At 28.9% G+C, this 27,619-nt stretch overlaps 2 protein-coding genes across 5 annotated transcripts in view; one reads left to right on the forward strand and one right to left on the reverse strand.

Moving 5' to 3' along the window:
* LOC111620110 (DDB1- and CUL4-associated factor 5-like) overlaps positions 1-1,831 on the reverse strand; it is a 49,840-nt gene extending 48,009 nt beyond the window's left edge. Inside the window, exon 1 of the mRNA XM_023361964.1 lies at positions 1,536-1,831. Coding sequence (XP_023217732.1) covers positions 1,536-1,725 — 190 coding nt within the window. The 5' untranslated portion in view covers positions 1,726-1,831. The remainder of the gene's footprint in view (positions 1-1,535) is intronic.
* Positions 1,779-27,619, forward strand: part of LOC111620108 (pecanex-like protein 4) — a 34,980-nt gene continuing 9,139 nt past the window's right edge. The window contains exons 1-8 of one of the 4 annotated variants that reach the window (XM_023361962.1): positions 1,779-1,794; positions 16,633-17,420; positions 18,924-19,094; positions 19,176-19,294; positions 19,392-19,775; positions 19,846-19,952; positions 20,114-20,348; positions 21,232-21,371. In XM_023361962.1, coding sequence (XP_023217730.1) covers positions 16,738-17,420; positions 18,924-19,094; positions 19,176-19,294; positions 19,392-19,775; positions 19,846-19,952; positions 20,114-20,348; positions 21,232-21,371 — 1,839 coding nt within the window. In that variant the 5' untranslated portion in view covers positions 1,779-1,794; positions 16,633-16,737. Of the gene's footprint in view, positions 1,795-2,095; positions 2,258-2,503; positions 2,520-16,632; positions 17,421-18,923; positions 19,095-19,175; positions 19,295-19,391; positions 19,776-19,845; positions 19,953-20,113; positions 20,349-21,231; positions 21,372-27,619 lie in introns of those variants that run through there. The other 3 variants (XM_023361960.1, XM_023361963.1, XM_023361961.1) reach the window with 3 other exon arrangements.

The following is a 27,619-nucleotide window of genomic DNA, read 5'->3' on the forward strand; positions in this document are numbered from 1 at the left end:
AAAAGAATTTGATAATTCATATATATATATTACATTGTGCTTTTGATAATTTTCATGTCAGTAACTTTAAATTTTTTCAAAGTCATTGTATAAATTATATTTATTTAGAAAAAACAATACGAATGTCTTAAACAAAGAAAGTAATATTTTATATAAATTTTTTTTAAACTTTTTTTTTTTATTCAAAGTTAAAATAAATTAATAAATTGATTTGTTTTAATAAATTTACAGAAAATAATTTATATATAACAGATATAATAAAAGTAAAATATATTTAATAAAAACAATAGTTCTAATTTCATTTTATAACTTGTTTTTGATAGATTATTATTATTAAAAAAATTATGTTAATCTGCAAATCTTTATCATTAGTTACATTCATATCATCCTGATAATATTCATTGCCATGCCACTGATGTTTCAGACTTTCTTTTCATTCAATAATTTTTTTTTCTTTCTTTCTTTCTTAGAAGAAAAAAGAAATTTTAAGTGTGTGTGTTCTCGTTTTTATTTCATCTTGTATGAAATTCTGTATTTATTTCTATAGTATCTTAATAAATAAAAGGAAATAACATTAAGTATTTTGATAATTTTCTTTTATGCTATCTATAATGTTATTGTAAATCAACAAGAATCATACTTAGTTCATTATCAATTCAAATATAAAATATTTGGAAACAATACAATATTTTATGACAAAATTCTATTAACTAATAATAATTCTGTAAATAGAAAACTTCTACATTAAATTTTTTTTGTTTAGTAGCATTATTAATTTGTAGAATTTATTAAAGTGAATATAGAAATACCATCTTACATGAATTAATTTTCGATCTTCGACAAGAAATTTACAGATCCATTCAAATTCTACATTTTTACAGTTATTTAATTATAATATTTATTAATCAAACGTCATCAAGAGTAGAGCTACTTTTAGGTAATCCATATTACCGTAAATACACCATACAGTAACAAACTAACTTCTGCCATTGAATAATCATTATACACAGTGTTATACTTAAAAATAAAATTCTAAAATATAGCACTTCAATTACTGTAACAAATATATATGTTATTTTGTTTTCGTTATTATTCTTCATTACAGTCATAGCACAGGTTTACGATTAGTTATTTTACATGTTAAATCTTATGATTCAAAACCAAAGTATTTTCTAATTTTGCATGTAAAATTAATACATTGTAGAGAAATACAAAAAAACTAAACTCATTTAAATATACAGACAAGGTGAACTCTGAACTAAAAATAAGCTTAAACTTCCAATTCATTTATTCACTTCGCAGATGACGACGTGCAATTTTAGAATTTAACTACATTTAACTGGTAATTATTATTTATCAATTCAAAAACTTCATATTATGATTGCTATTGTCAGACTGATAAATAATTAATTAGAAATATGTAATCCGTGTTCTTCATCCAATCAGTGGAAGTTTTTATATTGCAAATCATTTTCTTTGAATATGCTAATTAATGAAATTCAATGGTGAATAATTTCCTTTTGTAAATAACTTACCAGACACCAGCCATTCTCCATTAGCCGAAAATTCTATAGCGTTAACGCAGCCGTAATGAGCGAATAGATCTTTTCGATATAAACTTTTAGCATTCAATAGACGATGTCTCATCATTTGAATGCATAAATTAGAATCTCCGGAATATTGTTGTTTTGACAAATAATCGACTTCCTTCCACTTCCACGCCATTTTCTTCAGTTCCTTTAAAGATCGCTTGAGGGTGTTATGATCGAAACTCGTGGTTATAGAAGTCTTTTCGTAAATTTATTTTAACATTTAAATAATTTTGTAAATCTTTATAAAACTCTATAATTAATACATATTAAAATTTTGTATTAAAAAAGAATAATTAACTGTAAAATTTTTTGATAAAGTTTTAAAATGATGTAATCGACTGCGATTTCGTGGATATTAATATTAAATGTGTAATAATTATAGAAGAAAAATTTTTTAATACAATTTCCTTTTAAGTAATATAAAATTAAATAATGTATACGATAAATTTATTTCATTATGTTAATTGAAAATTATTATGTAAGCAATTACAGGTGGCGTTCTGCTGTCTTTAATGTTTACGTGAACATGTGTAAACATTACTTACGTAAAATTCTAACATTTATTATGGCACCTTTTAATATTTGTATATTAAATGATTAATCTTTGTGTGAGAAACTATTGATCGGAATGAATATCAAAGAATAATTATTTTTCGATTTACGAAGTGAGTTATTCTCAATATTTAAATATATTTAATCATTTAATCAATATACAGTAAATAATGTTACTATCGAGCAAATTAAAAAGATATTATTGCAATGCCTCTTACACATTTCATCTTACAGAAGTCACGTTTTATATTTCTGAATTAAATTCTTTTTTGTATGTTTCTAGTTTCATTTATATTTAATATTAAATGTATATTCTGGGATTTGAAGCACATTTACCTAATTGTGAAGAAATTTGAAACAGGACTTCTGTAAAATGTAATTTACTTTTATAGTATTTATATTTTCATTAATACAGTACTGACTTACGGATGCAATTACTATAAACTATGTACAAAAATAGAAATTATTAATTTTTAAATTTTTCATAAACAATTTTGTAAAAGACTATAGACATGATTTACAATCTTTGAATAATTTTAATTGCTACTGGAAGAGTTATAATTATGCTTGCAAAATAGTGTAAAACAATTTTTACTCTGTTTACATACGATATTAGTGAGGTTGCGGCTGACGTTTTCAACACAAAAACATGTATGTCAGACATTCAGCGCTGCATTCCTGTAAGCCTAGAAGTTTGACAATGGTGTTTGGAACATCGAGTATGATTCCACTGACGTTCCAAATGCCATTGTCAATTTTCTAGGCTTACAGGAAGGCGGCGCTGAACGTCCAATGTACACGTTTTCACATTGAAAATATTGGCCGCAACCTTTCTATTACTGCTCAAATATGTTGAAATTTACTATTATGTAGTTAATTTTATCATATTTAAGATCTCTACTTTGATTTAAATCACTTAAAAGAATTTGATAATTCATAAAGAGTATATAATTTTTCCTATAAGAAATGTAGTCTCATTTTTCAAATGTTTTTGAATTTATGTTGGATGAACAGAATTTACTATCATGTAGCCTGTAGGTTTTATAGTAAAAAGAATTCTACAATATGAAATATGTTTGCAATCATCAGTGTACTGTAGATATTGCTTAAGTGAAGTTGACTAATATAAGAAAACTCCCAAATGTTTTTGGACCTACCTTTGGGAGAATATTACCTGCCTTAAATAAAAGTTTATTATTATTTATTACATAATATATTGTATAATAAATACTAAATTTTTTCATTAAAGATAGACTGTTCTTTTGTGAACAGGTTGGTAGATCTGAAAACATTTGGGAGAATTTCTTACATTAGTCAGCAACTGTAAAACAGTATTCATATTATATTGTTTTTGTTGTTGTTGTTGTTGTTGTTGTTGTTGTTTTTATATTACAGTCACCAAAGTCATTAAGTCGTTTATTAATTCCTTTGATAAATAATGAATTATTAGCAATTGTTATCATATAAATCAATAAAAATGATTGAATGATATAAGTAATGGTTTATATCATTCAGTCATTTTTATTGATTTACAATAATTGTTAAATGATTTGTCTTCTTGCATTTTCAAGATAATATGAGGGGAAAGGGACAAAATAGATTTTTAATGGAATGATATTGATAAAAATGTTTTTCTGATAGGCTATATCAGTGATGGCAAACCTTTTTCAAAAGATGGGTCAAAATTGAATTTGAAATTTATTAAATCTAAATTACAGATGAAATATTTAATTTGAATAATTAAAAATTAACAAAAATATGCTTACAAATTCTACTTTATTTAACTTTTTAATCTCTATCACAAAAATAATAAAATCTGTATAATTGGAAAAAAAAATAATAATAATGTGATTACAATAAAAACAAATATTTTGTTTAATGACAAATCTTCTGAGGTTTATAATTAGTGGCCTTTAAGACTTTTATACAGCTTTAGGACTTTGCTTTCACACTAAATATGCAAATTTTTGAAATCTATTGTGGCAACAGCTTTGATCATAAATCCAAAAGTTGCCACCAGGAGGAACTCTGAACTGAACAGACCTGACAACCTGACCTATGACCTCACTTTTGGATTCGGACCTCGCTCTGTACTCACATGTTCTCAATTCTATGTTCATCCGATAGTGTAGCATCATATCTCATGTACATAAGAAATTAAAGATTAAGTTTTTTGTATGTAGCCTGGTTTTGTATCATAAGATAATTCATTACAAAAGTTGCGCTACAAACTGGTGACCTGAACGTGATCTTATGGTGCCCTCTACCTGATGGAATTTTCATGTTGTACTCTACAGTATGACATGAAAATTCTGTGAGATAGCAGAAATTCCTAATATTAGAACTAGTCTTTAATAGTAACATTGCACGAGTTACGCAACAATTGTTGGTCTTAGCTACCTGAGAAAGTCTCTCGTTACATTTTCTCGAAAGCAACATGATGCTTTCTTGTGAACTATTAACCTCTGCATGGCCGAAATCGTCCATGAATATCACCAGAGACGGCCGAAAAGAGTTAGTCGCCGTTTTAATCCTCAGAGAGGAAAGAAGTCGTTGCCCATTTAATCGTCGTCCAAGAAATAGTCGCCCATAGGATAACCTTTTTTGTGTGTGTGTTAGTGCACGATCGAGCCTGGATAAATCAAAAGGGACATTTTGACTAAATATTTCACCCCTGGATACATCCTGAAAAAGCCCATAAGAAGAACTATTACCTTGTTCTTTGAATCAACACGACCTGACCGGGATATCTATTACCAAAGGTATTTATCACCACAGGAACCGTACGTGAACTCTCTCTCTCTGCGACAATACTTTATCCAATTTATTGTTAAATAAACTGCTGTTAATTGTTAAATGTTGTCCGAGTCTCTTCCACATGCTGTCTCTCGATCTAACATTAAGAATCCGTCTGTCCATGTACGGGACCGCTTGCGCGATGGTGTGACGTAATCGCCATCTCAGCTTCCGTGTTCTGTTAAACATGGTGGTGTCAATCCTGACAGGGCACTAAGGAGGTGCCGACCCGAAAGGTCACAATTTCATCCATTCACATTGGATACAAACGTTGGACTTTCATCTCTTTTGGAACTGTCTACTCATTCATCTCGACCTTCAAAAAGTGTAACCATGGATATTTTTCATCGATGGTTGAAAATATGGAAAGGTATAGTACATGCCATCCTTCTTTGTTCTTGCGCCATGTGCCATTCTTCTTTGTTCTCCCGCCATGTGCTTCTATGTGCCATCCTTCTTTGTCCTCTCGCCACATGCTAAACTGTGCATGCAACACGTCAATTACCTATACCTGCCTTCATACTGCCACAATTACACCCAAACCATGGCTGAGGCAGAAAATAATGATAATCACTGTCATATAGCATGCATCACAATCAGACCCCCCACCTTTCTAGCTTATGGTTCACTCAGCTAGAAGTGTAATTTTCCATTACCAACATAATCGTCGACGACACAAAATTTAAACACGTTGTTGTGGCTGTAGAGCCCTAAATTTTAAATTCGGTGCATGATCTAATCCTCAACCCGCCCGACCAGAATAAATTTGCTACTCTAAAGGCTTGTCTTATCAACATCTATTCAGAGAGCAAGTCCTTCAAAATCAGAACGCTTCTTCAAGGGTTGGAGCTGGGAGACCAACATCCATCCTTCCTATTAACATAGATGCGTGACTTGGCCGGTAACCATTTTAGCAAAGACCTCTTAAAATCCCTCTGGCTATCAAGATTACCCCACAATATACAGGCCATTTTAGCTGCATCAAATGAAAAGCTTCACAACTGGCCTCCATGGCTGACAAAATAATGGAATTAGTCTCCCCCACACATATCCAACAGTCGAACATGACCCCGTCGCCATCTCCACCCTGGAGAACCAAGTTGCGGAATTAGCCAAGCAGGTCAAGAACCTTAATATGTCAATCAACAACCCGCACTGCTCCTTCAGATGTTCTGAATACCCCTTTAACAACATGAGGCGCCGCAGCAAATCACATCGAAATCAACGGCACAACAGCCCTGACAATGGCATGTGTTTCTATCACGCCATCTTTGGGACGCAGGCAAAAAAGTGCAAAGCCCTTTGCTCCTTTCAACCAGCGGAAAACTGACTGGGCGGGCACTTACGGCCAGGAGTCACACCCACCACATTGACCGAATCACCATGACCGACCCTACTATGAAATATAAATTCCTTATAGACACAGGCGCCAACATCTCAGTGATTCCAAAAAGTTCCAACACATATTTAGGCAAACCTGAGAAGCTAGTCCTCTTTGCCACAAGGAACACCTATTCCAACCTACAGAACAAAGCTATTAATACACAATTTTAACTTAAAGCGGAGTTTTTCATGGCCATTTGTAATCACCAACATGATCCAACCCATCATAGGAATCAACTTCTTAACTAAATTCAACCTACTGGTGGATGTCAAAAACAATCGACTAATTGATGGGGTAATGCAGCTTGGGTCTCCTGCTTGCCGGCAGAACCGACCCACAACTCTCACTAACATCACTGCAGTGACTAATAACTCTTCCTACCATCACGTTTTGGCCGAGTTCACTACTATTACAAATCTGTCGATAACTCCTGAAACCAAAAAAATGTCAACCACCTTTCATTACATCAAAATTAAAGGACCACCTGTCTTCTTGAAACCCAGACGATTACCACCAGATATGCTCCAAGCAGCCCATGAAGAATATCAATTCTTTATGTCTTAATGCATCATTCAGCCATCCAAAAACCCCTGGGCCAACCCATTACACGTGGTTAAAAAGGCAAATGGCCAGTGGCAACCTTGCGGTGATTACCACTGTCTCAACACTATAACCGTCCCCGATCGCTATCCTGTCCCTCACATACAGGACTGCACTCAACTCTTCAAAGGCAAAATCATTTTTTCCACACTGGATCTAACCTGTGCCTATCACCAAATACCAGTCTTCCCCGAGGACAATCCAAAAACTGCCATAACAACTCCGTTCAGCTTGTTTGAATACATCTATATGCCTTTTAGCCTATGAAACGCTGGTCAAACCTTCTAATGGTACATCCACCAGGTCCTACTTGGCCTTAACTTCTGCATCCCCTATTTCAGTGATGTAATGGTTGCGTCCAAGGATGTAGATGAACACATGGACCACCTCCACCAAATGTTCCTCTGCTTGCAAGACCATGGCCTAAAATTAAACCCATCCAAGTGCATCCTCGGAAAATCTGCAGTTCCATTTCTCAGCTGCATGATCACATCATCAGGAGTAAAGCCATGGCCATCAAAAGCCAAGGCCATCAGAGATTTTCCGCAACCAAAAACTGTCGCCAATTTTTGGAAACATTTAATAAGTAGATCTTATTATCTGGACAAGGAGCTGCTTGTGTTTAAGGCTACATGCTCACTAAGTTTTGTTTGAATCAGAGACCCCGAACATCTGGCCCTCCTCTTGTTAGCAATAGGAATAATTTTTTAATGAATAATTCTGAATAACGCATTTAATTACAATGTTTAAACAGTATTTCACATGTTCTGTAATGTCAAAATTTTTGTTTTAGTCTACTGGAAAAAAGATCAAAGCGGAAAAAAGTTGTCCCAAAAAATTTCCCAAATTTTCTTTCAGTTGATAAAAAAAATTTCCAATCTGGAAACATTGGGCAGCATTGCAAAAAACTGCCTTTGGTTCTCTACTTGCCTGAACTTACTGTATGACATCATGAAATCACTAGCACACTGCTCTCATTGTACAGTACGTTGTTGAAGCTCAACATTTTGCTGTTTTTACTGACATGTGATTTGTGATTCAGCTTCATGTTGAATGTCAAAACAAATGGACTAGGATTTTTATTGCCAGTTACAATCACCCGTATTATATTTTTATCACCACTTTAATAAAAATATTGCCAAGTGGTGGTTTTGGTGCTATGCAGCACAACCCCTGAATATACTTTTATTCAATTTTAGATTCAACAGATATCTAACATATATTGGCTCTACTAATAGATTGCTAGATTGCTGGCAACTAGAATAAAAGAACACGAATATGAAATTCATAAAGGCAAGTATACAACTATCTTGGCCCAATTCACCTGCAAGTCTGGGATGTCCCCAAGTTAGGAAGAAGCTAAGCTTAAACAGAAAATATTTGATAATCAAAAGCTAAGAACTATTGTAGATCTTTAGAGTGATGCTGCATCAATAATAAGGAAAGCATTAACCTTTTTAAGCATGGCAGAGACACTGTTACACTTAGGAAAGCATTCCTGTTATGGAGATACTATATCATAGAAGTCCATTTACAAAGTACAATACGACATAACAATTTTTTGGAGTTAATATTTGATATTTTCTTTTTATTGTTGTAATGGCAGAATTAGTTAAAGGTCAACAATTTTTGTGACAAAAGTGTACTTCAAGGGTTTTTTTCATTTTTTAGAATTGGATTTTCCTGAAATTAATGTTGACAAGAGAATTTCATCAGATGTTAAGTTTGCCATAAAGTATAGTTTATAACCTGTAGATGCAGATTGTTCGAATTGTTATAGTCATCGTAAATTCATTTATTGAAAGGTTCGTGATTCTGTTTCTTTTATATGTTATAAATACAAGATGAGCAGTTAGGCATTTGATATAACTTTTAAACATAAATTTGGGAAATATTCTTGGGAAACTATATTTTCTTTTATTTGGCATCTAATTTGCATATTTGGCTGTGGGCATGAGTAGTCGAACAGCTGTTGACTGGGCAAATTTCATACGATACATTAGGATGATTTCCTTGTATAATTTATCCCAAATGAAAATAGGTGGACCTGGGAAGGTTGTTGAAATCGACAAAATTTTTGTGAGCAAAAGGAAAAACCAGGAGAACATTTAGACCTGTTTGTTAAGCATACAAGTAAGGTTTATCTAGGAGTGGGATGTGTTTCAATTTGGAAAGTGCCAGAAATTGTACAGTACCTTCAGACATGAAAGTAAGTACCAATAAATCTGAAAATCGTAAGAAGAATGTAGACGTGTTAAGAATGCGGAAAAAATTTATGATGGAAAAGGTTTTATCAATATAAACACACAGATATTTACTATTTTCTTTTGAATCTTGTTCTCACTTAAATTATAATACTCTCTGATAGAAAAACTGTTGAAACAAAAACAATAATTGGTCAAATATGAGCCATTACATGATTATAAACATTTTGAAAAAATCATAAATGATCAATTCATTGAATTTTATTGCAATATTATAAAACATTTTTTCTGAATTTGAGAAAAATTAAGTAATAATAGCAATATAAAAATTAATGAATTGAAATAGACTAATAATTATCCTATAAATAACAGTCAATGTCATAGAATTTGTTTATATAAAAATATTTTATTGTTGATCTAATCATTCAGCATTTGACAAGAGAAACTGTTTTATTCAATATATTGTCAGTAACTTCCAAAGCTACAGATCAATAAATTGAATCTTTTGTTCTGAAGTAAGGCATGGCAAATCAATAATTGTTATTTAAAAAAAATGTAATGATAACTGTTGTTAAAAAAAGGATAAATATTAATATTGTGTAATAAAGAGATGCTATTTTAATTCTTGATCTAGATACAAATATCTTATTTTTTTTTCTGAGAGATGAAAATAAAATGAAGAAATACAAAGTAAGATTAATTTTAAATCTGCTGAAAACATTCTATTAAGTATATTTTGTTTTATCAATGTTAACATATATTATATTGTGGTATAATGGTCAATTAAATATCAGATAAATTTAAATACATTATTTTTTATCTCTAATCAGTATTTAGTATTGATTCAATATTTAACTACTGTTAGTTTTTGGTATAGTGTTCATGGAATAAAAAATTTTTATCGTGATTTGTTTTTTTAATTAAATTAATTATATGATATCATTACAATTGTATATTTTGTTTTTTGATATTTGTTGAGTAAAATGCCATTCGATTTAATTAAAGGATTTGCTAGAAAAAAGAGAGAAAGGTGTTTTGAAACTTAAAATTTATTACTTTAGTAGATGTTCTTCTGTAAGAACACAAACTATAACAGTAAATAATAAAAGCATCCAGATAACGTAGATGTTTATTTAACCTACATTCTATAAATTCAATTTGAATTTTTTATAAGATTTTGTGTATAAATTTTTAAAATATGTTATGTTAGAAATTAGATAATTTCCTATTACACATATTTTAAAAATTAAGACCTCGCTTAATGTTGATTCAATATAACATGGTCTGCTCGAAGCCTAGAAAAAACTTAAAATTTACACTGATTCAAATTATCGCATCATTTTTTCATTGATTCGTATAAAATATGATTATTTACGAACATGAACCAATCAGAAAAAGGTGGCAAAAAGGTGCACTTTCTTTAAATCTCTGTATGTTTGGTGCAATTTTAGAAAAAATATAACATCATGGATACCATAGGCAATATCGGCTTCGCTTTGCAAGAATTAACTGATAAATGCACAAACAAAGTGTAGAAGAAGTTATGGCTAAATGTATTCAAGAATTCTCAACGAGAAGAGCCTATCACTGTATTATTAGGTTGACCAAACTCAACCTAATTGATACAGCAGGACTAGGAGATGTAGACAAGCAAAATATTGAGGAGTTACAGCAGGTTTCTGGTGAGAGCCTTACCAATAATGACCTTCAAGAACTGGCAGAAGAAGGAATTCATGTAGAACTGGAATATAGAGATTCTGAAAACGAAGAACCCGCAAAATTTCTGTACAGATTTCCTTAGTAAAAGTTTGGTAATGATAACCTAAATTGTTGATCAAATTATAGCGAGTGATCCAGATTTTGAAAGGAGTACAAAAGCAAAACGAGGCATTTTGGATGCAATCTTCTGCTACAGACACTTGCTTAAGGAAAGAAAAAAGCAACAAATGAAACTTTATGACTTTATTGCAAAAAATGAATTTCAGAAAAGTCAGGACCTTCGTCACAGAAAATGAACTTTACATTTCTGTGTGCATATGTTTGTGTTAAATAACATATATTATTATACAAATTAATATAAAAATTAAATTAAAATTTGTTTATTTTTGGTCATGTGTTTCCTTATATTATTCCTATTTATCTATCCCTATTTACTCTATGTTAAAATGACCTCGTTTAATGCTGTTTCGTTTAGCACTTTCTCGTCTAGGAATGCATCCCCCACATTAAGCGGGGTCTTACTGTATATTTATTGGTTTAGCGATGTAGTGGAAATTTTAGTATTAAATTTTAAAAAGTTAATAAATTGTTAAATAATTTTAGAAATAATAACAAACTAATAATAATAATATATTCTATTATACTATTTAACAAATACTGTCTTATGTTATAAATGACAGCTTTGAGAAAAGAACTAAAGTAACTTTAATTAAAAACTTCTCAAAAAAGACAATACATTAAAAGTATCTTCTTCTTGTTCTTTCTATACACCTAAGAAAATAACAATCTCATGGTAGTGACTTTTTTTAGGGATTTCTCATCCTCCTCAATATATAAAACATTAAAAATCTTCCCTTTGGTGATTGATCTGGCATATACATGTGGCTGCCAGATCTGCCACGCATGCACTGCTTTTAAACTTTACAATAAGTTCCTTTTTCATGTCAATCATCGATATTACAACCTTTTCCTTAGGCTTCATTATATTATTGCTTTCACATACTTCTTGGATACCATGGTTAATAAGCAAAGGTTATATTGGATTGAACGGAAAGTTTTTGCATATTTTTAACAGCTGTCATTACTTAACACAAATGTGTGATTTAATTAAAACAGCCATAAAATTTAATATATTATTGTTAATGTGAGATTGCATTCTTTGTTTAGAAGTTTATTTTAAACTTTTTACTTCACATTTTGTTTGAATAGAATCAAGTTGAAATGGCTTCAGATTAAAAAAAAAAGACAAATCAGGCATATTATGCTTTATGAGTTTTAGAAAGGATACAATGCCATAAATACAAACAGGGAAAAAATATTTAATGTGCATGAGGAAGATATTCCTAAACTTCAAACATGTAAAATGTGGATTAAAAAGTTCTGTTCTGTAAATTTTGAACTAAAAGATACAAAACAGATCAGGCACCCAAAAGCTGTTGAAGAAAAATTGCAGGAAGAAATTGTTAAAAATTAACAGATAATATGCAATATATATTTAACTAAACACACCAAAAATAAAATGAAATATCACTGAAAACATACAGGCATAACATGAGAGTGAGAGACAACTTCATTGCACAACAGATGACAGTTGCATGGGAGTGCATTTTTTCACTGTGCACAAAGTTTGAATGTAGAAGCATCATTCTAACTCCAGAGCAAATTTCTGTCAAAGTTAGTGTTCAAATTCTGATACATTTGAAGGTAGAGTTGTTCAAAGTACAATGTACCACTGTTAGCTAGTTTTACCAACCTGCTTTAAAATTTCATAGATGTTAAACCTTAGTTAAATAGGTGTTAAGTTTAATTTTTATTGCCTTATTGTCCTTATTTCAATTCTTATTTTATTTGTCAACTTGGACTTAAATTATTAATAGGACTGTTAAACTGGTGTTAAGTAATAATGCAAAATTGAGCTGAAGTTTTTAAAGAAAGTCTGGTTTCTTTAAGAACTTCAGCTCAACTTTGCATTATTTCTTAACACCAGTTTAACAGTCCTATTAATAATTTAAGTCCAAGTTAACAAATATAATAAGCTGTTAAGTTTGTTTAACAATTGAAATTATTTCAACAAATTTTGTTAATGCAAATAAAATGCTTAACTTGTTAAAGATCTAATTTTAAGGTGTTAACATTTCTAACTGTTCAAGTTAAAATCAAGATGGATTACTATGAGTTTAATGTAGAACTGTTGTATATTTACAGTGACCATACGTCCTTTATTTAAGAGGACAGTCCTTTATTTCGCTGCTCTGTCCTCTAACTTTAATTATTTTATAAAATAGGCATTTTGTCCTTTATTTTGTAAATTTGACACAAAGTTTAAAAAAATTTTTAATAATATATTGAACAAGTTACCCCCATACAAAGTTGAAGTTTGATAAAGCTACTGTTATCATCAACATGCCCCACCAAGAGCATCTCAGGTGGCTAGAGGCCACAGCTATCTACAACGCCGGCCAGCTAACCACGTGCGTTAACCAGAAGGAAGAGCTGACTCTGCCTGGCAATCACTGTTGGATGCCAACCCGCAACTTCCTCCTCCACCGCACGACCGCGCATGTCAGAAAGGACCCACTTCATCGGAATGACACCTGATTCCAACAAATAGAATACACTCTGTCCAGGGAATTCCAGTTGACCTGAAGAAGAGCAAAGAGATTGCTCGAAAACGTTTGTCAACAGCGATATACGGAATACGTGCATCACACACCGGTTACAGGTTCCGGATAGTGTATAAACTTGTGAATTTTATAAGGTATTTTTTTTTATTTTCTTTCTTTGATATGTCCTTTATTTTCCTCCAAAAAATATGGTCACCATATGTATATTGAGTATGTTGAAAATTTAGGACTTTGTAAAACTATTTATCATTCATACAGAGTAATTTTTAACTTTTAGAATCATTAATTAATTAATTAAAGCAATATAACCATCCATCTTTTATTACATATACATTTGAGTTATAAACAAGTTTCCCATTTTTTCATTTAATTTTGATACAATCAGTTCTAGTGTTGCCAACTTTTCAAAATCACTGACCCGGATGGCAGGTGAGGTTTGTTCGAACAGAAGTTCCTGACGCATGCATAATGTCATTTTGCAATGCGAAGAATAACGTGCAGTGCATGCCGGTTCTAAATCAGTTACAGTTAGGGACTAGGGAGACTTGGATAGGAGTAACGTAAGTAACCTAAATTAAGAAAGAACAACTACAGATGATTTAGCTCTATTAAATATTGGAGATGTGTATGAATACAAATCCTACAAGCAATAAAAAGAAAAAAAGGTTGACAGGTTGCGCATGATATTCCCAGACAAAATTAATAGTTCACCCAGACAGTAGAGAGGTTGAGGCAGACGTTTTAAACGTGTAAACGTGTAGGACGGACGTTCGGTGCCGCTTTCCCGTAAGCCTAGAAGTTTGACGATGGTGTTTGGAATGTCGAGCGTGATTCCACCAACTATCCAAACACCATTGTCAAACTTTTAGGCTTACGGGAAAGCGGCGCCGAATGTCCGACCTACACATTTACACGTTTAAAACGTCTGCCTCAACCTCTCTAGTGAGTCAATTCCCAGACTGTCCAGGTGAAAACCAGACGGATGGTAACACTAATCAGTTCATATATTTACAGTTATAGTTTTATATTTTTGAATCAAATCATTAAAAACACTCTACCTTTGTATAATTTGAAGTTTTTATTCATTTTATTTTGATTCAGTCGCATTGCATACATTTAGCTACTAACAGAAGATGTTTGATGTCAAAGATCTATGACAAAATTTTTAAGGGACCAATCATATCTTCTGATACATCATCAGAAAGCCATTATGAAATGAAGAAATTGAGTTAGTGTTGGTGAAATGGAACTTCCTAATGAAACATTAATTCTTTTAATGAGTTATTCTAAAATGATGTATTAAATGATATTTTAACAAAGATTGATGAAACCAACCTTAAGAGGTAAATACTGTCATAATTCTATAATTAAAACATTAATACTGTTGTTCAACAATATATATGGCAGTTGTAACATATTGAAAACTAGTGTTAAAATCTAAAATCCATTGTGATAAAGAAGTAGGATTTAGGTAATAATTTTGTTTTTTTAAAGAAAAAATTTCTTTCATTGTTTTGTTAAAGTTTTAATTAGAATTGTAAAATTACTACAAAACTCAGCATACAGCTGTCTCAAATGCCTGTGTAAATGATTACAGTTGTGATCCAATTGCACACCAGACTTGCCTATATGATGCAGTCAAAAATATTATACATAGTTGATGGAATTTGAAAAAGGCTGCTCATTGGGCTGAAGGAAGCAGAATGGCTGTTTTTGTTGAATTTCCTTCTATCTGAGCTGTTTTGAGCTGACTGACAAGATGTTGGGAGCTGTAAATATGTCAGAGCACACATACACAGTGGTTAGGCTTTGGACACTCCAGACAGACTATTGGGAGAGATGATCATCTGCTCATGAGGCAAGCACAGACAATAGCATCATCGTCTACCTTAAACAGATATGTGGAAGCTTTGCTTATAAAACCCTATTTCTTTTTGTACCATCAATGGGCAAATAGTAGAGGCAAATTTGAATCTGCAGTGACTGCTATGTGCCCTGATAGCATCCCAACATCATCGGATTCTTTGAAGTGGTGCTAAGAAATAAGACATAGAAGTATGGACTGCTACAGACTGGTAGCATGCCATCTTTAGTGACAAATCTTGGTTGAGAATGGATAACCACCATGTTTTAGTGTGGAGGACCATTGATGAGCACTTTAATCCCATTTTCACTGTTGATCATCACATCTTGTATGACACAGTCAGTCACTCTTAGTAGTGGTATATGGGACAATGATGGCACAGTGATACATTCAGAAAATCCTAAAGTATTTGTTGCCTTTTATGGGAAAGTTGCAAACAGCCACTTTCAAGAAAGATAATGTTCAGCCACATACAAATAGGGTGTTCCAGAATTGTTTCCATCATATTACTATGTCTTTGGCCTGCCCCATCTCCAGTTTTGTTGCCTATCAAGCAATTGTGGGACCAGATGAATCTCCAGCTTTGACTATGAATGTGAGGGATCTGAAATATCAATTGCAACATTGAATGGGCAAATATGTTGCAGGATAGTATGCAGTATCTGTGTGCCTTCATTCCTGACCATATCACTATCAGGCAAGAGGATGTCCTACAAGGTATTAAAGTTTCTTTAAATTGTACCATTGTTTTACAGGAAGTTGTTTCTTTTCCAAGATATTGTAAATACTTATTGTCATCATTATTATGTCTGCATTAATAAAGATTCATTTAATTCCAATGATTCCTTCTTTGTGCATAACTTTTTGTCAGTGAGTGTATATAATAATAGTTATCTTGTTCAAATGCAAATTGTTCATGATTGATAGAAATTCTTTAACATTTTCTAAATGAATTAGTGAATTGTGGAAGAAAAGATTCACAAAGTGGTTTAACTTAAATTTTTTTCAAAAAGATGAAATAGTAAACAAATTATTATCTTTTTTGCTTATCATTTTATCAGAAATATTTAATTGAGTAAATTGAGGTGATTTTATATAAATAGAATTTAGTATTTTTACAAATGTTCAAAAACATGAAAAACATTTATTGTGATTAAAAATTCATTTGAAAATAAATATATTCCTAATATATGTATATAAAAATATTATATTGAATATAATTTTTTAAAAAAATCTGTTTTTTTTTTTAATTTATTTTAAAAAATTTTAATAACATGTATTTTTTTCTTTTTTTCAGGATATATTTTATAATGCTGAAAAAAGAAATAACAGATTTTTATTATTTTTACTTTACTTGAATTATCTTTTTTAAAAAGAAAAAAATGATTGTTTTACAATTAGAATGAGTACTCCATTAATCAGTGAATATAAAAGACCATTCATTGTTCGACGTCTGTTGCAAACATTTTTAGGTGGGCCAAAAATTAAATTAGGGTTCAAGGCTCCTGTATATATATATATAATTCATATTGTATTGTTTTTAATACCATGGATTTTAGCTGAATTAATTACACCATTTGTTGACAATGAAGAAGTAAATATTACAATTGCTATGTATATATATGGTTCAGTAATAGGGGCATTAGTTCTGTTGATACAATTCCTTAATTACTTTGCTCAAAGAGAAACCTCTGTTGTTTCTAAGATTAACAAAACTAACCATTTACTTGAAGATGATGAAGTAGAATTTTCATCTTGCTGTGGAATTGAAACATACCAGTTTATTTTTGCAAGAAAAAATACTTGGTTCTATATAATATGCTACAGCTTAATTTCTGCAGTGGTATGTGCTACAGGTTTGGAATATTTCTATATTCCTACATTAAAAGAATGGTGGAGCAATAAGTTAACAGCTATTGTATTACATGTATTTGGATGGCTAACAATTTGTATTAGTCAATATTCATTGACAGTTGTTAATCCGTCAGAACCTGCCATATATAATAATGAAAAACATCATTTCATGAAAACAACCTTTCGACCATTCTATGTTTGTTGCATGTTTACAGTTCATTATGTTTCTTGGTAAGTTAAATAATTAATTTCATAAATTTTATATATTAATGTTTTAAAACTTTCAAGTCCCAGCACATTCAAGTTTTATGTTATTTCCCAGTTTTAAGTTTATTAATTATTTGTTAATTCCTGTTTAAGTTAAAAGAATTAAAATACTTTCATTCAAATTCATTACACTGATAATAAAATATATAGTGTCCAAAAAAAATAAATAAAAATGGAAAATTATAAATCAAAGGCTTTCAATTATTTCTTCTGTCTCCTTCAAGGAATTACATATAAAAGTTAATGAATTACAGTGGATTATTGCATACTACATATTGTTAATCTGTTGCAGAGAGTCCAGTATATCATGAAAGTGTCATAATTTAAATTCAGTAATACATTCTTAGTACAATAATTGCTTTTTTGCTAATTCATTCTTCAACCTAAAATTTGAAGAATTCTTAGAGAATTAAGTTATTTCTGTCTATTGAAGATGATAGAAGATGATTTTTACAATGGTAATGAATGGATCATAATTACATGAATGATTTAAAATTATGAATTATTATTTAACTTTTATATTGTCATCACTATCAGGTACAATGGTTGATCAGTAAATATCCAACTGATTTTATTGCTACACAAATATACATAGAAAGAAATTACAAATGCTGTCTTTTCAACATAGTCTCTTACTACTACTGGGAACTTTTTCTATTGGCCATCGTTGAAATAAATGTAGTAACTTGGTTCAAGTAATTTATTTCAAATAAAATTAGCCTGGATATTTACTGCAGTGGTACATCAAGCATTTGGAGGGCCCAAGTGCAACCTAGTTTTGAGGTCCCTGTGTTCTAAGTACTAAATAATATTATCAAATCAATTTATTACTTAATAAGAAAAATACTGATCATTCAATCATTTCCTTAAAAACAAATCTGTAAATATGTAGATGAAGATATCTGTACCTGAAGTTCACAGAATATATTTCTTTGAAGCTTTTAACTTTCAGGATCCAAGCACATGCTTCTTGCACCTTTGCAATGATCCATTATTGATTTACTAGAAAACTCCAATGCTCCAATTCAACATAACTTTATATTTTTGATTGCATCTTTATCTCTAGAAGAGAAAAGCTAAACAGAAAATTTTATTTCAGTTTCATAATCCAAAATATTTAAAACCACTCACATTAAATGATACTAGTTGGCAATATTTAAAATGATTAATATGAACTGCTTTGAATGAATATTCAATTCAAAGCAATTCATATTAAGTGATATCAGTTGATAATATTTTAAACAATATCAGTTGACATTTCTACTAGGGTAAGTTGTGGCTTAGACAAATAATTTGATTATACTTATGTATAAATGTATAACTTTTTACTTGGATATTACTGTAAGTTTTCATTTCTATGCATGAACAAAAGTTAGTCTTTTAAATTATAATTAAAAACTACAAGAATATAATGAAAAAGAATTAAAATGAAACATAAAAATTCTAAATATTAATTTACTTTTAAAGGAAATATGAATCATGGAAAGAAATAGATGGATATCTGCACATCATTTTTGTATTATTGCCATTGCTTTGGTTGTTAGGAACATTACCTCCTCAAGATGCTTTATTGTTATGGGCTGAAGAGCAATTACTTTGTGTTGGATTAGGTGGATCAACAGTTCCTTCAGATTGGTGGTGTGTAATTTAATAAAACAATTTTTTTAAATCTTTAATATTTTTATAATATAATTTATACTATTTTATTTTTTATTCTAGGTTAACATTTAGCCTTGGAATATCAATAGGTTTGATGCTGGTTATTTATTTTCTGCAAAATTGGACTGTTATATCTATTGTTGCCTCTTGTTCATGCTATATTCTTAGTCTTGATTTAGGTAAAAATTTTATTAACAGTTAAGATTATTAATGAAAACAAGATATTGTATTACTTATTTGATATAAATTAAATTTGTTATTAAATTTTTTTTTTAGAATCAATTTGTGGTCAGCACTTGAAAAGACTTTATTCAAATTTTTCCAAGAAAAATGTAAATAATCAAAAAGCTTCATCATCATACAAATTTAAACCATTTGTTTTTCATATAATTATGATTCTAGTCACTGGATTAGAAGTATGGGGTTGTAATCAACTTGACATAAACCAGCATCAGTCTGAACTTTGGAGAATTTGTAGTATTGTAACTATAGCAACACTCATTATTGTTTGGTTATTGGGTCAGTTACAAAGGATATATATATTTGGAGGAATGATCAAAAATAAATTTTATCCACCAAACATTCAGAATGTTGACTTATTTCGAGAAAAGAAAAAAAAATTTCTATCTCTTCGCTATTTAAGAATTTCACTTAAGATCTGTAAGTTTTATTTTTGTAATTTTTATTTTAAAAATTAAATTTAAATATTTATATTAATTTTTTCTTATAGTAACACCTTTTCTGATGATATTTATTCTGTCAGTTTTTGGTCAGCTTGATAGATCTGAAGGAAAATGCTTGCTGACATCATTATCTACTGTTCGAGCATTTCGTTTAGTAAGAATAAACATATCACTTATTTTAAACATTATTGATAAAACTTTATTTGTGTCTCAATTGACTCAATTCTTTGTGTTACATATTTTACACATGTAGAGTTAATATATATGTATCCTATTATTGCTTTAATTATTGCTTCATATTGAAATTAATTTCAGACTTGGCAGCATACAGAAAATTTTTGTCTGGATATCTCGTTGATGTATATAGTTAAAGAATGTACAAATATAATGTCAGATCTTTCGATTCCTTTTGTTGTTGATTTGCTTATTATTGGGATTGCTCGAGATAGATTAGTAGACCTGTGGAAGAAATTATATGTTATTTTAATTATATCATTTACTTCTATTGCTAACAAGAAACAAAGAATGGAACACAGTTGGTTACTTTTAGGTGAGCATTTGTAACTGTATGATAATCTATATTATATTATTGTTTTGTTATATTAATAAATTTAATTATAATATTTTAATGTACATAGTTTGGATATCTCATATAAAATTGATTTGAAATGTATATAATCATTCTTCAAATTTTTAAATTAAATCAAATAAAAGAAATCTTATTTGTAATTCTGATTATATCTTTGTTTGGTGCATTGATATTATTAATACTGAAAAATAATTCTATTATTATTAAAAAAATTTCTATTTTATAAAATTGAATTAAATTATAAAACATGTAAGATGATTACTATTAGTCACAATTGAAACAAAAAAAATCCTAAAAATAAAAAATACATATAACAGTTACAATGTTAAAATATCAATTTTAAACACTTAAATTAAACTTTCACTAAAAAATGTAAAATTGGGCTACTATGGATTTTCATCACTGGCAAAAACACAAGAAATACATCCCTTAGCTGTTTCCAAATACAGGTAACCCCCGTATAACACGGTAGTTACATTCCAAAAAGTTGCCGTGTTATGCGAATCCGTGTTATACGAAACAAAGAACTAATACGAAAAGGAGGGTTAGGTTCCAAAAATTAAAAAACATGCTAGTATATTTTCATAATTAAGATAAATATCTTCATTAAAATTTTTTAAGTGATACATATTAATATAAATTAAACAATGTTTTCTTCGTCATCACTAAAAACACTATTAATTAACCGAGAGCNTAGGGATAAAACAAAGCTATTCGTAATCCTTCAAGAAGCAATTTCCATAGCTTATATTATTCAATATACTGATGTCTAAAGATTGTAATTTATATATTCATTAAGCTGTATGATATACATCTAATTTTGTTTTTATTATTTTTATTTCAGTATTGGATATTGTGTTTCTACCAGTCATTTTGATTTTCATTACATTATCAATAGTTTTATCATCTCCAATGGTATCATTATTTACACTGCCCATATTTTTGACTGGATTCCCAAGACCAAATAAATTTTGGCCAGGAAAAGTAAGTTTTTATTATTTTTATTATCATATTGCTCTAAATTATTGTTATTATCCTTAAATATAATTAAATTTATTAATTTAACCATTAATTGTTATTATTAACTGTATGTAAAAACATACATATTTTTAAATGTTATTTGAACATAAATAATGTATGATTTAGTATTTTATATTTTTATCAGTTAAATAAACTAATCAAATTATTTTCCAAAACTAAATCAAATATTAAAATAAACTCTTTTATTTTTGAAATTTTGAGTATATTTCAAAATATCACATAATCACATAAAATTTTTAGAAACTTTTAGAAAAGATTTTGAATATGATATGCCCCTCTCTGCTGCTCCAATTATATGTCTCTGGATATTAAATGCAAGAAAGGGCACTATGAACTTTTCTAATCGATAGTAAATAATTTTAAAAATTTGACAGTTAAATGTAATACTAATATTAATATTGAAAATGTAAAAAATTGCTGTTTTTTTAAACACACAGTTATATATGTATTGCTCTGAAGTGTTGCAAATTCACAATAGCTCTTTTGATATGCAGTTACATATAAAAAAATTTTTTTTTTTAAATTATCTTATGATAATACCTGAGTAAATAAAAGAAAAATTTTAAAATTTATTTTTGATAGTTAGGATTTACTTTTAACATACAATATTTATTAGAAATAATAGGAATTTTATAAATTCCTAATAGTTTGTATTTACTTATTCGCTACTATGTATTTGTCTAGTGAAATGGTTTGCTAACAGTCATAAGTTGTTTCCAGTCACATAAGAGCGACTGAGAAAATAATGCACAACAATGAAAAGCAGTTGTTCCTGGAAAAAACCATTTCACTTTCTCAATAAAAAAGCTACACAGCAGCGATTTTATAACTTTCACAGAAAATTTACAGTTTCTATTAAGAGTCAGCAGTCAGTATAGTATCATCATGTGGTAGGAGATAGGAGACGTAATAAAAAATAACTTGACACAATTTACACAAACTGATATTTTGATGTTTGTGGCTTTTCAATTATCACTCTGTATAAATTTAGTTTTACTGCATGACATATTTATGTTTAGAATAATAATAATTTTAATGATATAAAAACAACAAGCAACATCACTTTTTAAAATAAAACAAAAATATAAAATTTGTCAATTAACCCATGTGTTATAACTTTCATTGTAATAATATTTTACATATGCGTAATAAAGTATATCTGTATTAAATATCTTTCATAAAAACTGTCTATTGGAGTTACTGGTAAATACATTTAATTAATGATTATGAGCACTTTTGACAGTATAACCATCATCTTCAGGTAATATGATGAATAGAACATTCCATCCACCATATTATCTGAAGAAGACAGTTATATGGTATTGAAAATGTCCATACTCGTTAATTAAATGTATTTACCAGTAACACCAATAGACAGTTTTTTATATTTTTGTTTATTAATAATAATTTTACAATACCTGTACAGAATTATTATTTTTTAATTCCATATTGTACAACAAACTAACTTTAAAACTGTATCTTTGTGGAGCTTGAATTTCACCATAGTTTACTGCAATTGAGATTGAATATGGAACACATTTAATGCCACTCAAATGAACATTACATCCTATTCAAACATGCTAAACCATATGCTCAAATAATACAAACAGGCTTTCTGGGCTTGTTTTATCATCTCCATAATTAAATACCAAAACTCTCAAGAAATTTTTAGAAAGGTATCTGTGTCATAAAAGTTAATCCAATCAATCAATAGACATCAATACTCACAATAAATTTGAATATTATAAGACATCATCAGTTACAGATTGCTTAGAAGAAAGATTTGCTTCTAGCTCAAATATAGCAAATTATCAACAGTTATTTCAAAATGTAAAACTTCAAGCAGAACAATCATTGTAATTTAGTTTTATATTAATTGATTCCTACATTAGACATTTACAATACAGGAGCTAGAAAAAGAACTAAATCACACTAAAAATACAGCAATAGCTCCTGACAATGTCCATTATGTTTTAGAACTTTTAACTTCAGACATTATTTATATCCATCTATATCTGTATAGGGATAAAACAAAGCTATTCGTAATCCTTCAAGAAGCAATTTCCATAGCTTATATTATTCAATATACTGATGTCTAAAGATTGTAATTTATATATTCATTAAGCTGTATGATATACATCTAATTTTGTTTTTATTATTTTTATTTCAGTATTGGATATTGTGTTTCTACCAGTCATTTTGATTTTCATTACATTATCAATAGTTTTATCATCTCCAATGGTATCATTATTTACACTGCCCATATTTTTGACTGGATTCCCAAGACCAAATAAATTTTGGCCAGGAAAAGTAAGTTTTTATTATTTTTATTATCATTTTAACTTTGAATTTCAATGAAATTCTTTATTTTATCATTTCTAGAGAAAGCCTCTGATAATATATCTTCACCATGATTCCAGTGTTCTAACAAATGTATTTTGTACTCAACTACTCTGCTCAGAAACTATTGTGACATATCTCACGCAAAATTTTGTAACATGGGGTTGGGATTTAACTCATGAAGTTAATAAAACTAGGTAATAAAATTATATTTTGACTTTTTTAAATAAATATCTTTTTTTTTGAATATTTNCATTGTAATAATATTTTACATATGCGTAATAAAGTATATCTGTATTAAATATCTTTCATAAAAACTGTCTATTGGAGTTACTGGTAAATACATTTAATTAATGATTATGAGCACTTTTGACAGTATAACCATCATCTTCAGGTAATATGATGAATAGAACATTCCATCCACCATATTATCTGAAGAAGACAGTTATATGGTATTGAAAATGTCCATACTCGTTAATTAAATGTATTTACCAGTAACACCAATAGACAGTTTTTTATATTTTTGTTTATTAATAATAATTTTACAATATAAAATTTTTTTATAAATTTTTAAGAATATATAATAAATATTTTTGAAGTATAAAGTATATTATTTTTACTATTAATAATTATAGCAGTCATAAATATTATCTTTAAGTTTTCTGATAATTTTTAAATAATTTACAATTATTTTATATACTTATTGAATAGAATAATAATAATTACTATGCTTTATTCATCACTGTTATTGCAAAATTATAAGTTAACAAAATAACATTTTAAGTATAATAATATTGGTTTGTGCCATTACTTAATTATATGCAATAAATTTGAATATCTAATATGTTAAATAATTACATAAATTATTTGGATCCCTTTAAGCATATGAAAGTTTACTTATCTTTAATATTAAAAGGCAATTGAAAAAATTGAATAGTTTTAAACACTTCTTTCCCATTTTATACCACATTAATAATTTTTATTACTATATACATTTTAATAAATAATCATAATCCTTTCTTACACATTATTAATTTTCAATTTAATTTTAAATCCTTTTGCCTTGGTAACATTGTTAACAGAATATATTTTTTGGATAAATATTTTACTGTTAAAACATTTATCTTCAATAGATGGAAACTACATTACTGGAAATTGATATGTTTTCCTTACAGAATTTTATTTTGGAGTGGAGAATTTTCACTCTCACAGCTGTTATGGACATGGGGTATTAATTCATTTTTTATTTTATTTCAATTAGTTTGATTAATTAATTAATTAAAATAACAAATTACACACAGTACATCTGGTCAAGGATTCTTTTAATTATAATACAGTAACATCTCTTTTATCTGATCCATTTAAAAGTAAATATTGGAGTTTAAAAATACATTTTTAAATATAATTTTTAAATGTAATTAATTGAAAATATATTTTAAACATTTTAAACATAAATGTTTAAATGTTTAAAATGTTTTCTAAAACTTAATCCTTACTTAAACATGTTCTTTTTATACCTCTGAACTAAGTTATAATTTTGAGGGAAAAATTTTATTTAAAAATAAAAATATATTTTTTGATTTTTAAGAGAAATTATATTATAGTAAGTGAAATATTGAAAAGCAAAATGCTGAAAATATATGTTTAATGTAAAATTTCAAACAGTTACATTTGCAAAATACCTTACTGAATATACAATATATGTAATATCTAAAAATGATGGGAAAAAATATTGCCAAATGATCTGCCAGATCATCTATTGGACTACGTAAAGACTAATAACTAATTAGATACAAAATCAATTTGGCTAGAGATAGGAGATTAAGCTGCCACCTCATGATAAATTTAATAATTACAATTGAATTAAATTAATATTTTAATTTGAATATTCTGGAAGAAAAGAATTTACCTGGAGAGGGATTTGAACCCACAACATCTTCTTACCATGCAGATGTGTTGCCAATTACACTTTCCAGACTTTCATCCAATCTCCACTTCCATAACTGTTAATTAATTTAGATATAACCAGATATACTGAAGACACAGATTACACAGATCCTGTCAGCCATTACAGTTAATATGATTCAAAACAGATGGAGAGAATTCAAGTACATACTGATGATAAGACGATTACACTACCAACAGTGCCCATGTTCAAATGTACTGAACCTAATGTGAAAATAAACTTTTTAGAGTTGTTCATAAGCTATAGCAATCAGTTTCTTTTTCTTTTTATCTCTACTGGTTTATTTTTATCAATTTTCTTAATGGAGTGAATAATTCTTGAACACACACTATAATGGAAAATATTAAAAATTTGTTTGATTATTTAAATTGACAAACATTGTTTTATAGAATTAAAAAGAATTTTAAAATAAAACTACAATTCAGGTTTCTTTCAGTTTTCACGGAATTTCAATTAAGTCAAAACCCTCCAATTATTGTATTTTTATAAAATACAAGTATCCCTTGATTAATGCTGTTAATGTTAATTAATCCCTCAATGCTACCACATAAATCAAAATCACATTAATCAAATACAGAGGTATCTCGGTACTTGACTGAACAATCATTATCCACTAGAACAAATTTTTGGTTAATAACAAATATTTTTATTTTAATAAACAAAAATAGCAAATTCACACCTTATTTGCTGAGAAAAACATATCTATGTTAAGTAAAGACAGCTGTTAAAAAGAGATTTCTGCAATTAATTTTGCTTGTTAATCAAATCCTGCATTAAGTCAAACCATGTTAAGCAAGGGATACTTGTAAATCTTTATAAATTAAACTAAAATATTTTAGTATTTCGAATTAAATTGTATTTTAAAATAGAGTAAAGCGTCGTTTATTCGAAAATCGGTTATCCGAAAGAATTCCAGTCGGCAAATTTAAATTTTCGCTAGTGCTGTGGCGCTGCAATCTTTGGCTATATCTTGGGCTACTCCAATATTTTTTTCTTGATGTGTGCTTTTTAGCTGACAGTACTGACACTTTTGTGTGGTGTTTTTCTGAGAACAGTGTGTCATGCTGAATCGAACGTTTTTGATACTAGATTAGCTTCTAAAGTATAATTTTTTTGTTTTTATATTTTTCAATATATTTATTTTGTTTGTACAAAATAAAGAAATAATTTTTAACGATACAATAGTCTTNAAATGTAATTAATTGAAAATATATTTTAAACATTTTAAACATAAATGTTTAAATGTTTAAAATGTTTTCTAAAACTTAATCCTTACTTAAACATGTTCTTTTTATACCTCTGAACTAAGTTATAATTTTGAGGGAAAAATTTTATTTAAAAATAAAAATATATTTTTTGATTTTTAAGAGAAATTATATTATAGTAAGTGAAATATTGAAAAGCAAAATGCTGAAAATATATGTTTAATGTAAAATTTCAAACAGTTACATTTGCAAAATACCTTACTGAATATACAATATATGTAATATCTAAAAATGATGGGAAAAAATATTGCCAAATGATCTGCCAGATCATCTATTGGACTACGTAAAGACTAATAACTAATTAGATACAAAATCAATTTGGCTAGAGATAGGAGATTAAGCTGCCACCTCATGATAAATTTAATAATTACAATTGAATTAAATTAATATTTTAATTTGAATATTCTGGAAGAAAAGAATTTACCTGGAGAGGGATTTGAACCCACAACATCTTCTTACCATGCAGATGTGTTGCCAATTACACTTTCCAGACTTTCATCCAATCTCCACTTCCATAACTGTTAATTAATTTAGATATAACCAGATATACTGAAGACACAGATTACACAGATCCTGTCAGCCATTACAGTTAATATGATTCAAAACAGATGGAGAGAATT

Source organism: Centruroides sculpturatus, unplaced genomic scaffold, assembly GCF_000671375.1.
Source record: "Centruroides sculpturatus isolate CEXI.00-Female unplaced genomic scaffold, Cexi_2.0 scaffold131, whole genome shotgun sequence".
In the NCBI taxonomy this organism is placed as follows: domain Eukaryota; kingdom Metazoa; phylum Arthropoda; class Arachnida; order Scorpiones; family Buthidae; genus Centruroides; species Centruroides sculpturatus.